Below are 12356 nucleotides of genomic sequence, written 5' to 3'. Positions count from 1 at the left end.
TCTTCTTACTTGGGATTTTGAGCGGAAATTTGTTTTTGAAGAATGAAATATCAAGAGTCAACATGTCATGATTTTTACCAACCCATCCTGCTTTCTTACTACGGTTCACGTCTTCTATTAGAAACGGAAATGTATAACTGATAGATGTTTTCAATACACACATCTATCGATGACAGAATCGTCTGTATGCTCCAATGACTGACTTCAATCAGAAAACAAGACTTTCTGTCATTACCTAGACTGAAATGCGCTTGAATATGCTATATAAATAAATTAAACACAATTCAAATTGCGATTATGAACATGGAAAACTGCTTTGGGGGCCTGTCGTCTTTAGAGTCACCGACTCATAGTATATTGTTAATTAGATGATTTGAACGAAAAAAAAATCGGCGTTTTCAAATGCATTGAAAGTGAAATTTATTTATTTTTCTTGAAGTAAAAATTGAATAATATAATTCGCTCTATGAGCTTATAGTTGCATACCTGTATAGGTTGGTCATATTTTGTGGTTGTCAGATCTGTCGACTGCTTTCAACTGCTTTATATGTTCTGCTTAAATTCTAAATTATTTAGGATGCTATGTCGTCATTTTCACCAAGTTCGTTGTGTTTGTTGTCTGTCGTTCATGTTATGTAATGTTTACAAAACGGAAATGTACATTCGACAGGTACGCATATCTGCCAATGACAGATGAGGGGATTTCAAATAGAAAAACATATCTAGATTTTAAGCCAGCGTCATAGATAAAACAATGGCCACTGCGGGAATGAAGTCAAAACATACAAGAACATTTTTTTAAATCATATATATTATTAACAAAATATTGCACAGTTAAACAAATTTAAATTAACTATGACTATAAAACTTCTTATAATGGTCTACCCAATTCGTTAGGCGGCGTCACTTTTTGCATGTAATGTGGATATTTGGCCATTTTTCAATTAATTAATCCCTAATTTTTTCGAATTCACATAGTTTGCATCGAATGCTGCATCACAGTTCTTGCAAAAAAAAGTTATAGTAAACACTGCCAGAATCGTTCCCAGAAATATATCAGTTGAGTCATGATGTAATCGCCCTGACTTTCAGTTGCTTTACCGCTTGTTCACTATGGCCAGAACAATGCAATTATAATATAGGTTGGACAACGCGATATAGGCTATAGGCGTCACTTTTTGCATGCCATATGCATCATGGGCCATTTCGGTCAATTCATCCCTAATTTCCCGAATGCACAAAGATCACAACCCATCTTTTGTTGCTTGACGTAAGGGAAAATTTAACCTCATATCTTACCTTACGGTACTGTCAGAAATCGATACAATTTAAATAATGAAAATCTAATTACATTAGCCAAATAGATTCTGAAATATTTATCCAAAAACTCGTCGTGTGTGGTTCAGACACCAGACGCGAATTTGTGACTTTTTGAAACTCGAACCAAATCGTGGATCTTTTGTTGTAATTACTTTCTGTAATAACATCGATAAGGATGTGGAATGTCTAGCAGACACTGACTCATACTTGGGGTCCTATTCCACGTCGCCAACCTGAAATATTTGAATTTTTGAAGCATATTTTCATTTCACAAGTCATTTTGCTGAAATATTGAAATAGAGGTTTCAGTAATTAACTTGAAAAAAAAAGGATGACACGATGTGCCAGGATTTCTTCCGAAATGGGATGTTATCAGATCGACACATATGATTTCCACTATTTGACTCTAGATTCTAGACTGCACATGAAAAACTCATTTGTAGTTGATATTAGTGTAAAACAAAATTTGCAACTGGGCGATTCAGACGCATTGTTGTGACGATTTCTTTCGTACACAAGCATGAACTAAATCTATCATACAATTGTAGTCATTTCGTAAATTTAGCCAAATAACCAATCCATTACGCCCGAAGGTTTTTAAACTGATATTGCAGATGAACTGCACATATTTGGTCTATTCAATAACCACGCCACTGTAAATTAAATTTATTGTACGTTCTCATCGGAATAAAACAATACATATTGGAGTCACTAATACGGGGCGATATCGATATTTTACCCACACACTCCTAGTCGATTTGTATTGTTATATTACGCCTTTGATAAAATTTTGTTCACATATAAACGATATGAAGATGGTATACATCACGATTTTATACTATATAATTTATGAATATAATATTTAATTTGTTTGATTCAGAACTGTGAACGTAATTAATCAATTAGTAATAAAATTATATTCATCACATTCTTGAAAGATTGTGAAGTATTTGTTATGTCTGCATTGTGTATCGTAGTCTGCCTTGACTTCCTCACTTTACTTAGAGTGTTGAGACATATGATTGAACTTTTCATCTAATACTCGTCGAATTAAATTGTATTTCTCGTGAAAATGGAGAATAATTTTTCTAAGATTTCTACCCACTATATACTAGGTAATATATAATATGGCTTATTATTACATCTGGCCATGGTCTGTAAATAAGTTGAAACGTAAAAGTTATATTGCAATGTGTTTCGCACCCATTCCAGTATATATATGGTACAAAGTCTTTGGCATATATGTTGCCTGTTTCTTATGCTCTAACATTGCAAGCTCCAGCGAAGATAGGATTTCCGGGTTTATCAAAGCATTGAATAAATATATCGCGTGGTCGATTGGTTAGAAAATCCGGCTATTATAGTATTATAGCACCATTTCAATAAATCTCTTTTTGTATACGGCTCTTCACAGTTTGAATTCATACATGGTTATTTCCATCTGATCTTGCTTGGCTAAACAATAGGCCGGACATGATTTTCAAGTTGTCATGGTTACAAGTAGACAGCGTATAGTTATCACGTATAGTTAGGACCATTCCATCTACAATCATACTTGATTAAGAGCATTTTAGGAAAGCCGGAAATTCCAAATAGGATTAGGGTGCTTATAATTTAATAGGCACACTTAATATTTCTGGATGAGCGCATGGTATAATCTGAGTTTGTTCTGAATTATCTCCTAATCGTTTTGGATTTGTGAGAGTTATGACAATGAGAATTTGTCTTTCCGATACCTTATCTAACCAAAACGTCTTATATTAGACGGTATACAAAGTAAATCCGAGATAAGAAATAGATTATTGGACATGAAATGAATTTGTTGTTCTTGTTTGTTTTTTTGAGAAATCCTTTTCTCAACTTCTAGATCAATCGGTTTCAATTACTTAGGAGGGGAAAGTCGCTTGAAGGCTTTTACATTTATTTTATTTAAATTTTTTTCAGGGTGAGAAATGGGGGCTAGTTTTAACCCCGAATTAGCTCGTTTTGCTTATATTGTATCATCGCGTGACATTCCGCCACACATGTCCGTAGATTGTTTCGGCAAACTCGGTGCAAAGGCCTCACCGACGGGCTACCGTGATGAAAAATATACATTTCACGAGGTAATATTTTATCACGTTTGGTTGGAGCGGGAGAGTATGTTTTTATATATTTTAAGGTTTCTATATTCAATATTCAAGAGACTGGCTGCACACTTACACAAATATATTTCTGTAACGTTGACTTATTGGTCAGACAAGACGGAACGTTACAGTAATACATTTGTGGCAGTGTTCAGCAAGACTCTTGAATTAATTGGGACAGTTATCACTCGTGTCACAGCATCCTTGCATTTTATACCTACGGATCCGCCGGCACAAAAGCATAAAAGAATAATAAGCAGTTAGTCCCGTAGAAACAATCGATATTCATTATTGTTGTAAAATTTCAATTTCAGACCGGTCTTCTTATCACAGAAGAAGGAGAATTTTTCATAGAACCGATAAAGGATCCGACGCATTTTCAAGCCTCCACAAATGCTGACCCAAGATCTCAAGCACATAAGATATACAGACGAGACCTATCTTCAATATTGGATAAAGCTGAACCGATGCTGCATTACGAAAAGCTTGTCAATAACGATAAATTGGCGCGTTTGAAACGTAAGAGCATTTTTATAATGTAGGTATAACTGGAACAAAAAGCAGTTAGAAATTGATTCTTTGTGATTTTCAATCTACTTTCCATTCACTTGTTTCTGCAGATATAATTATTATCAGTTGATAACTATTTAAATTCCGTTGATTATCCCCTAATTTTAGTTTTTTTTTTAGACATCAAAATCCAACCTTCAAGCAGCTCAAACTCGCATGATCCTAACACAATTAATCCATCACAGATGAATAACTGGTACTCTTTATATGACGATCCCCACAAGAAAGAATTTTGCGGTGTTCTGGGTAAAGATTAAAAATAATTTTCGGTTCATATTATTATAACGCCTTTGTGATTGTGCTTTTTAGACAAATTGTCGGTTTTTCTCTATCGACTTTACTTATTTTTATTTGTCTGTTTGTCTGTCTGTCTGTCTGACTGTTAGATGCACGCGATATCTCACGAAGGCGTGGTTGAATATGCTCCAAATTTTGCATGTGCATTCATCATATCTCGGACCAGGAGCCTATTGATTTTGGATGAATTATGTCGTATAATTAGCGAGTTAATAATTAATTAGTGATGGGACCGCGGTGTCACTATAGAGTCTTGAATCGAAACCGCAGTTTCGATCGTTAAGTCTACGGTTTCCGACCGATATTCTCGTTTTTATCATTATCATTTTTTTTGTCCAGTGGTCGATTATACACCACGCCCCTGGTGCCGGCTGAAGATTCATTGCGCTCTGGCTATATATAACCTTGGAGTTACCGGAAAATGCAAGTAAATTGAGCGTGTTTTTTCTTAAGTAATGATGTGTATGCGACGGAAGCTTCAAAACGTTGCATTAATGCTCTTCCAGGATAAACTTGACTGATGATAAAGATAAATTTAGCGTTGACTGAAGTGAATTTGCGTAAGATTTGGAGGATTTCCAAACTAATCAATCTACTGTGTTGTTGAAACGACAGCTGACTCAATCAAGCTACGTCAAATGCACGACCGATCTGGAGTCTGAAGTCATCATACACAGCGCTGACGAAATCTAGAGTTTTAACGAGACTGTGACCTTGAGCACTACTTGGCGAATTTCACACCATATCGTTCTTTTGTCGGATTAAATAGCTGAACTGGAGTAATAAAACGCCTTTTTAATATAAGATATTTTAGTTTTGGTTCAGTAAGAGAATTAAATACACATAGTCTAAAAATCATTTCATGAAGTTCATGTTATATGTTTTCATTATCTCCTATTCAAATTATATAAAAATTTCGTATAACGAATTCGATGCTGTAATTCGATATTGAATTTTCACAATATCTTCAAATCGTGGTGAGTCCGGGCTTTTTTGATTAGGGTTGGGATGGAATTTGGCTTGTAATTAGCAAACAAAATATTGCACAAAATATAAGTAAATCTATTTATTGTCACTTTCCTATAACACGATAAAAAGAAAATAAAGAAAATATTAATTGAAGCTTTTAGAATTGCTTCATGCTCAGAGTTTTCTGAGTTGTGTTGTCCTTGGCATATATTTTCTGATGTACGGGCATTTTGAAGTCGAATAATAATATTATTTAATAGTATATATCTTATTATCAATGGAACTTTTTCTAGAAACAAACTTTACCCGTCAATCTTGATTTGTACTAATGCACTAAATGCGTGTTACGATTAGCAACATGCTTTCTTGTATATATTCTGCATTGAACAAAATAATGTCACAGCTAAAATGAATTAGGGAACTCGAAGCCCAATATTAGCAAGATAATTCCTTATTCGATGTAAGGAGAGGAAGATCCGGATATGCTTAGCGTCGCAAGACCTGTTTCTTTTGATAAGTGACCTATTTTTGCTGGACATTTGTCAAGGGTCAGCAATCTGGATTTGCTTGAAGTGACAGGAATTAGCAGATAAGCAGTGATTGAAATACCATGCGGCAATGAATGCAAAAATTTACAATGTGCTGAGCATGGTCTAAATTCGGATTTGCTTACTTTTCATAGTCCATACTTGGACAATACGTGAGCGGCTACTCTTTTCCATATGGAATCGGTATAAAATCACAGTTAGTGTTTTCTCTTTTCTCTCAGTAGTATTTCCTCAAATAAACCACTGTGGTTTTACTATCTTTCCTTTCGCCAGCCACTTCATATTAGGAATATGTTATCTGGGTTAATGGATGACACATAATATGCACTTATGTGACTCACTTCAGACCCACTTACTTTCACTTTTTTTGTGGTTTGAGACAAGAATCTGCGGCGATACAAATTAGGAATATGTAATTGTCGAAACTATGATTTTTGTCACCAAAAGGAATTGCTATAGTATTTCTTTTTAATTGAAGTAATGAATTCTATCAACCCTATACGCTGTGTGGCTATATCTAAATTGAATTGAAAATCAGAAGTATTATCTCATTTCCGTGCTTCACTGGTTGAATGTTTCGGTTGGTTTTTACTCTGATAATTTAAATTACTTGCAATCTTTAGTTGCGCAAATTGACTGCTCGTTGAATCATTCATGGGTTTTCCAGTGAAAAATTTTGAGTCTATGCATGACCCGTCCGGATGTTCACAAAGTGTATGATGTGATGATAAATTTTGCATCTATAACTTTCTTGATTTAAAAGAATTATAGATGTATAAATTTAATATTCATTTTTAGATACCAAGCGAAGATATCGACGAATCATAAGAAAACGCGAGCAATGGGAGGCAAAACGTGAGAGCGCAAGTTCGGGGAACGGGCAGCAATCTTCCGTGAGTTCAAGTGAGAAATCACGGCGGCGATCCAGAAGATCTGTCAGTGTTAAGCGCATGGTCGAAATGTTGGTTGCCGTAGATAAAAAGATGATTGAACATTATGAAGCAAATGAAAACGGTGGCGTCCAAAGATACGTGTTGACTATCATAAATATGGTGAGGAATTAGAATTTTTTCCAGCAGTATAAAACCATATGGCCACACCTAGCAAGAGAACGGGCGAACAAGAAAAACTACTCGCGGAGGAGATTTTAAAGGTGATTTGCTGAAATGAATTAAACATGGAATGTCTGGAAAAAGGAACGGGGGTTTCCATCGCTACTTATTTTTATCAGAAAATCTTTTAAAATTTGCAAGTGAACTTATCTTATAGACAATGCATAATTCATTCTCGTATCGGAAATCACAAATTTTTTGCTTGCATGATCCCTAAAAAATGTCACAGACAGTCACTTAACATAATGGGAATCGTCATTCGTAAAACATTTGCAAGAGATAACTGACGCATAAAATCCTGAAAATTAATTTCAAAAAATGAACTGAATATGTGGTTACCCGTTCGTGGATTCCGTTTCCATAAACTGTCAACCAACCTGATAGGTGAGGAAATTAAACGATTGATTAAACTCAAACGATCGTTTCATATTGTGGTATTTTTGCGCCCGAAACTCATCTTCACAAGACTATGCCACCCCGAAATATTGAGCTGTGGCGTTGTCTTGTCGTTAGTTACAAATGTCGTTTCACGAAGAGATTGTCTTGTTGGCCACGATATTGTGAAGTTCTAAGATATCAGTGACGGCTTATACAGAGCCTTTTTCAAAGTGAGAGGCATGTAAAAATGTCGTATATTTAAAAAGATGGCGACAAAATATCAATTTAGTGTAATTCTTCTAATCACACGAATTGATTGAAAATAGCGCAGTTGACAACTATATTGTTAGTGTTCCAAAAATATTTTCTGGTAAATTTCAGCAAACGAGTTTATTTCTTTTTACAATGAGTAACCATGTCAGTCATCACATCACGATCTATCGATGTGTAAATCAGCATAAGTACTTTTGGTTACTTTCTGTGTACAAGAATTCTCAAATAGAAATCTTGACAGATAACTCGTGCGAGTTAGGTTTCATCCTTTTGTCAACAAATACATCCATATTATATTTCGCAAACAAATCAAAATATTTCAGTTGCAGCAGACCATTGCAGCTTGATTTTTAAACTGGAAATTGATACTTGGGAAACTAATGAATCTCGGTATATTGTAATCGCTAGTCTCATTTACTGAAGGAAATACTTCATTTTTTATGTGACTGTCTCACGTTAGCTGTTCTGTTTTCGTTCCCAGCGACGAACGATTTGACGTCATCAGATTGGATTTAAGTAGATCAATCTAGTTGCTAACTGTGCCCAAGTGGGTCTTAAGTTTTTAAACATGTTCTAAATCTCTCCTCGACTGAGAATCGGGCGGATTGTTGGCGATAAAACTATTTTATTCCCACAAACATAGGAATCTAACAAGCATAAAAAAATTGTTAAAATGGTATAATTTAAAAAAAATGTTAGGTTATAAATTAATCACGGAAATAAATTTGAAGTTTCAAAATTTTATTTCTGATTATTTTTTATTATTTTTTATGTTTTATTGAATAAATTTAAACTAAAATTATGTTTCCAGGTTTCGGAAATATTTCGTGATGCAAGTATTGGAAATTCACTCGAAATCAGTTTGGTTCGACTCGTTTTATTGGAAGATGAAAAGGTTTGAATGTTTGCTCTTGAAGTTTTACTCCTATTATGAAGTTTATAGATATTTATTTCTTCAAGAGTAATAGTTTACGTTGCCTAAGTTTTTCATTGTCTCGGTAGCAGGTTGTTCTAAAATGAATGGAAGCCGGGAGAAGACCATTAACATGACGATTCAGTGGTTAAAGCATATAACCGTCAGTATTTTAACTATACGCCTATCAATCGTCTTATTTTCAGCTATGTTCTCAGAGCTTTATCAGTTCACGATACGATTAGATTCTAAAAGATATTCTCCCGATTTCATTCAATTCATTATTATACATCTAACTTCTTCTTGTCTAGAGCCTTGTTGACCGCGGACGAGTAAAACAAGTTAAAATTGATATATTTAGTCACTTTGATAGACTTTGATAGACTTTAAACCACCACAATCAGATCCGTGGGAAAGTATTTTTTATTTGTCGTTAAGAATGTGGTGGCTTTAGCTACCTATCCTATTTCGCTAAGTAACTACGGCTTTTATTTCCAAAATTTACAATATTTATTTGGCAGTTTCCATTTGTCGTATAAGCAAAGTAATCCCGTCTCTCTGTACAGATTTTCATTACCTTTTGTCGACGACTTGGCACCGATGTCAATTTTCCTTTTCGGTGATATATTACAAATAAATACCTGCCAAATATGGCACTTGATTGAACAACACTCCTTAAACGAACAATGGTAGAAGAGTTAATGTATGAAGTAATCTGCAAATGCTTGTGGTAAATCAGATCATTGCTCAAAAAATACCGGAATCGAATTTCCGTCTGAATGTTGTGGGGGTTTAACTCGTCCTCGGGAAAAATGCAGCACTCAAGATCATATTCCAAATTCTCACCCTGAAGACGCCTAAAGGTGTTCATGACTTCAATTTTTACTAAATTTTAGATTAGCATCAAGCAAAGGCATATATATTTATAGAAATTTACCAATTCAAGCTGAAACTCACGGCTTGAAAATTCAAGACAACTAATCCAATCACTCAAATTCGATTACTCATGCCAGATTTCATTGTGTACACGGGGAATACGATTAAAATCACAACCGTCTACCTAAAAGAACTTGAAATCTTAAGTCCACAAAAGATGAATTATCATTATGGACTATCGCTGTGGATATTGGTTCAGAAAATTTAGTCTCTTTCGATGCGTGATTGGATAATCCTACCGGCGGCGGACTTGACCCCGACATGACCCCTCGTGCAAGGCGGAACGCATCTGAAATTCCGCGGTGAAAGCAAATACTCGTTTTCTCCTTTTAACATGATATGACTTATTTGAACTGTTTTGTGGTGATCTTTTCCCTTCTATTGTGTTAGTATAGGCAAGTACCCATTACGTTGCCCTTGACATTTTCAAAACATATGATTTTGAATGTTTGAAAAAAGATAGACTGCAAGATATTTTCTAGGCCAGTGTTGAAAGTGTTGAAACAGAACCATTTCCGGTTCAAATAAAGTCTTCATGCCTCCGTTTAAAGTAACACTTATTTGGTAGCAACAATGCTTTAATCATGGCGCCTAGGCCAAGGTTTATCACGTTCATATTAACCTTGGCGTAGGCACACTGATCCTCTTATATTCAATTAGTGCTTAGTCTTTAACACTGAGTTTTCTTTGACTTTGATATGGGATTGCATACTCTCTATGCCAAGTTAGGTGGTGACAATTTTTCAGGTTCATTAGGTATTAACAACCCACATTATCGAGTAGCTGTCAAATCGATGATTTCTCTCGCCGTTGGAGAGTGTATAATGAATTTGTCACTAAAATCTCAGTAACGAAAATATAGACGTTTAATATCTGGTATGCGGTGTTCTGTCCGTGATAGGCAACTGTTAATTTGTGTGGTTTTGTGTACAATATTATAACTTGTTTTCATTTATCAGATCCCTTCTAATTGATATTTGAAAACGCAATGGCAAAATACGTTCAAGATTTGGCTGATAATTATCAAAATGAACCTTATTTGTTCAGCTAAGATGCGGTTTTTGTTAAGTCAAACGCGTTTATGATTGATCTTGTTAACCACTAGATCTTATTTTCGTGCTTAAAGCAAATTCCGCGTCAAGTAAAAATTTAGAAATTTGGAAAATCATTTTGGTTTCCGAATTTTAGGTATCTTATATTAAAAAACTAATCTCGCCAGTCGATGCTATTTTTAAATTGTAAACAGGTCACTATATAATGATAATTTGGTTTGGTTTGGTTAAAAGTAAAAATATCAATTTGATTATGAGAATTATACGCTTAAATCAATTTTCGAAAAGCGGTTTGATAGGACTATGCAAATAAAATAAAAATAAAAATTCTTCCTGTACTCCTGGTATACAGCAGTAACAGCATATACCGTGGATACTGTTCTGTTTTCATGACACCTATTTATATTTCCGTTAAACTCAGTGGTGGAATTCAAGATTGTATTCCTATCTCTGGGGTCGTGAGAATGCATCTCTTTTACTCTGCGAGGTTTTAGCTCTCAAATTACGGGATAAATCTTGTAATTGTCAGAAAAATATATTTTATACACAATCAACCTCATCAGTTTATTCATTATTTATTTCTATTTGACATTCTTCCCGTGAAAGTAACTATTGAATCAATTACAGAAAGGTCCGAAAATCACAAGAGACGCAGAAAATACGTTGGACAATTTCTGCAGATGGGCTAAAAAAGTGAATCCCAAGGACGATAGTCATCCTAACCATCATGATGTTGCTGTTTTACTCACAAGGTATTGTTGATTTCCAAGTTGTTTGATTATCAATTCAATGCCAATTTTTCCAGCTTGTATTTTTTGTAATATGATTGAAAATGTCGCTGATATATATTGGCTTTGTGACGATGGGGTGTAATTCGTTTTTTACAGCATGAACAAATGTTTGTTAATTAAATAAGTTGTCATCACTGGTTTTAAGATATCGTGTGCATACTCCATGCCCGTCACCTGGATTCTGGATCTCCAAAAATTATCTCTGCCTGTGCAAGGCTCTTTCCGTATAGTGAAACATGGCAAAATCGTATAGCGAAGAGAAAATTTTGCGCTGCTTGCGTGCTTTAAATAAACAAAAATGCTAGCCTTGGTTCAATAAAGGAATTAACATTTATCGCATATTAGATTCAAATATCAACCCCGTACACATGACAGCCTTGCTCTCTTTCCTTACTCAGAGTAAGCCATTTCAAAGGCGTTTGGTATATACAAATTTCCTTTTCCAATTGGTTGTTGATTACATAGTAAATTACTAAACGCCTAATCTCACGTTTTCATATATCACAGGCAGGAGATTTGCAGTCAGTCTAATAAATCATGTGAAACACTTGGTCTTGCTCATGTTGCTGGAATGTGTCAGTCACACCGTAGTTGTAACGTTAATCAAGATACTGGATTATCAGTCGCTTACACTGTTGCTCATGAACTCGGACATAAGTGAGTGATTACATTTTATTGATATCATTGGATTGATCAAATCCGCATTAATTATGAATTTTTAATTGGTGTACCATCGTCTACCATTAAGATAATCTTGTGCTTGGAAAATTCATTAGACTACCGCAGTTTCACCACCTCGGATACAAAAATGTTGGCGAGTGAATTTTTAGTATATGCTTATAGATAACAACGTGACCTTATATACAATTATGCTACCATTTATGGGCATTATTTGAAGACTGATTGACTTGGTGGTATTTTGAAGTTATTTGTTGTCATGGCATAACTTCGTTGACGTTTTGGAACGTACATCCAAAACTTCTTACCTTTTGTGAACGTGAATTATTTGATAAAAAAAGAGAAATCCATTATCCAACAGTGAATATGATATCTAAAATGGTTTTCCATTGC

At 34.8% G+C, this 12356-nt stretch overlaps 1 protein-coding gene across 3 annotated transcripts in view; it reads left to right on the top strand.

Moving 5' to 3' along the window:
* LOC120346362 (A disintegrin and metalloproteinase with thrombospondin motifs 7-like) overlaps positions 1-12356 on the top strand; it is a 50854-nt gene that overhangs the window by 12271 nt on the left and 26227 nt on the right. For 2 of the 3 annotated variants that reach the window (XM_039416076.2, XM_039416075.2), the window contains exons 4-9: positions 3761-3965; positions 4137-4262; positions 6629-6882; positions 8405-8488; positions 11122-11246; positions 11793-11942. In XM_039416076.2, coding sequence (XP_039272010.2) covers positions 3761-3965; positions 4137-4262; positions 6629-6882; positions 8405-8488; positions 11122-11246; positions 11793-11942 — 944 coding nt within the window. Of the gene's footprint in view, positions 1-3269; positions 3426-3760; positions 3966-4136; positions 4263-6628; positions 6883-8404; positions 8489-11121; positions 11247-11792; positions 11943-12356 lie in introns of those variants that run through there. The other variant, XM_039416077.2, reaches the window with a different exon arrangement.

The sequence above is a fragment of the Styela clava genome, chromosome 8 (genome assembly GCF_964204865.1).
Source record: "Styela clava chromosome 8, kaStyClav1.hap1.2, whole genome shotgun sequence".
Lineage (NCBI taxonomy): Eukaryota > Metazoa > Chordata > Ascidiacea > Stolidobranchia > Styelidae > Styela > Styela clava.
This window is presented reverse-complemented; position numbering and strand designations above follow the sequence as displayed.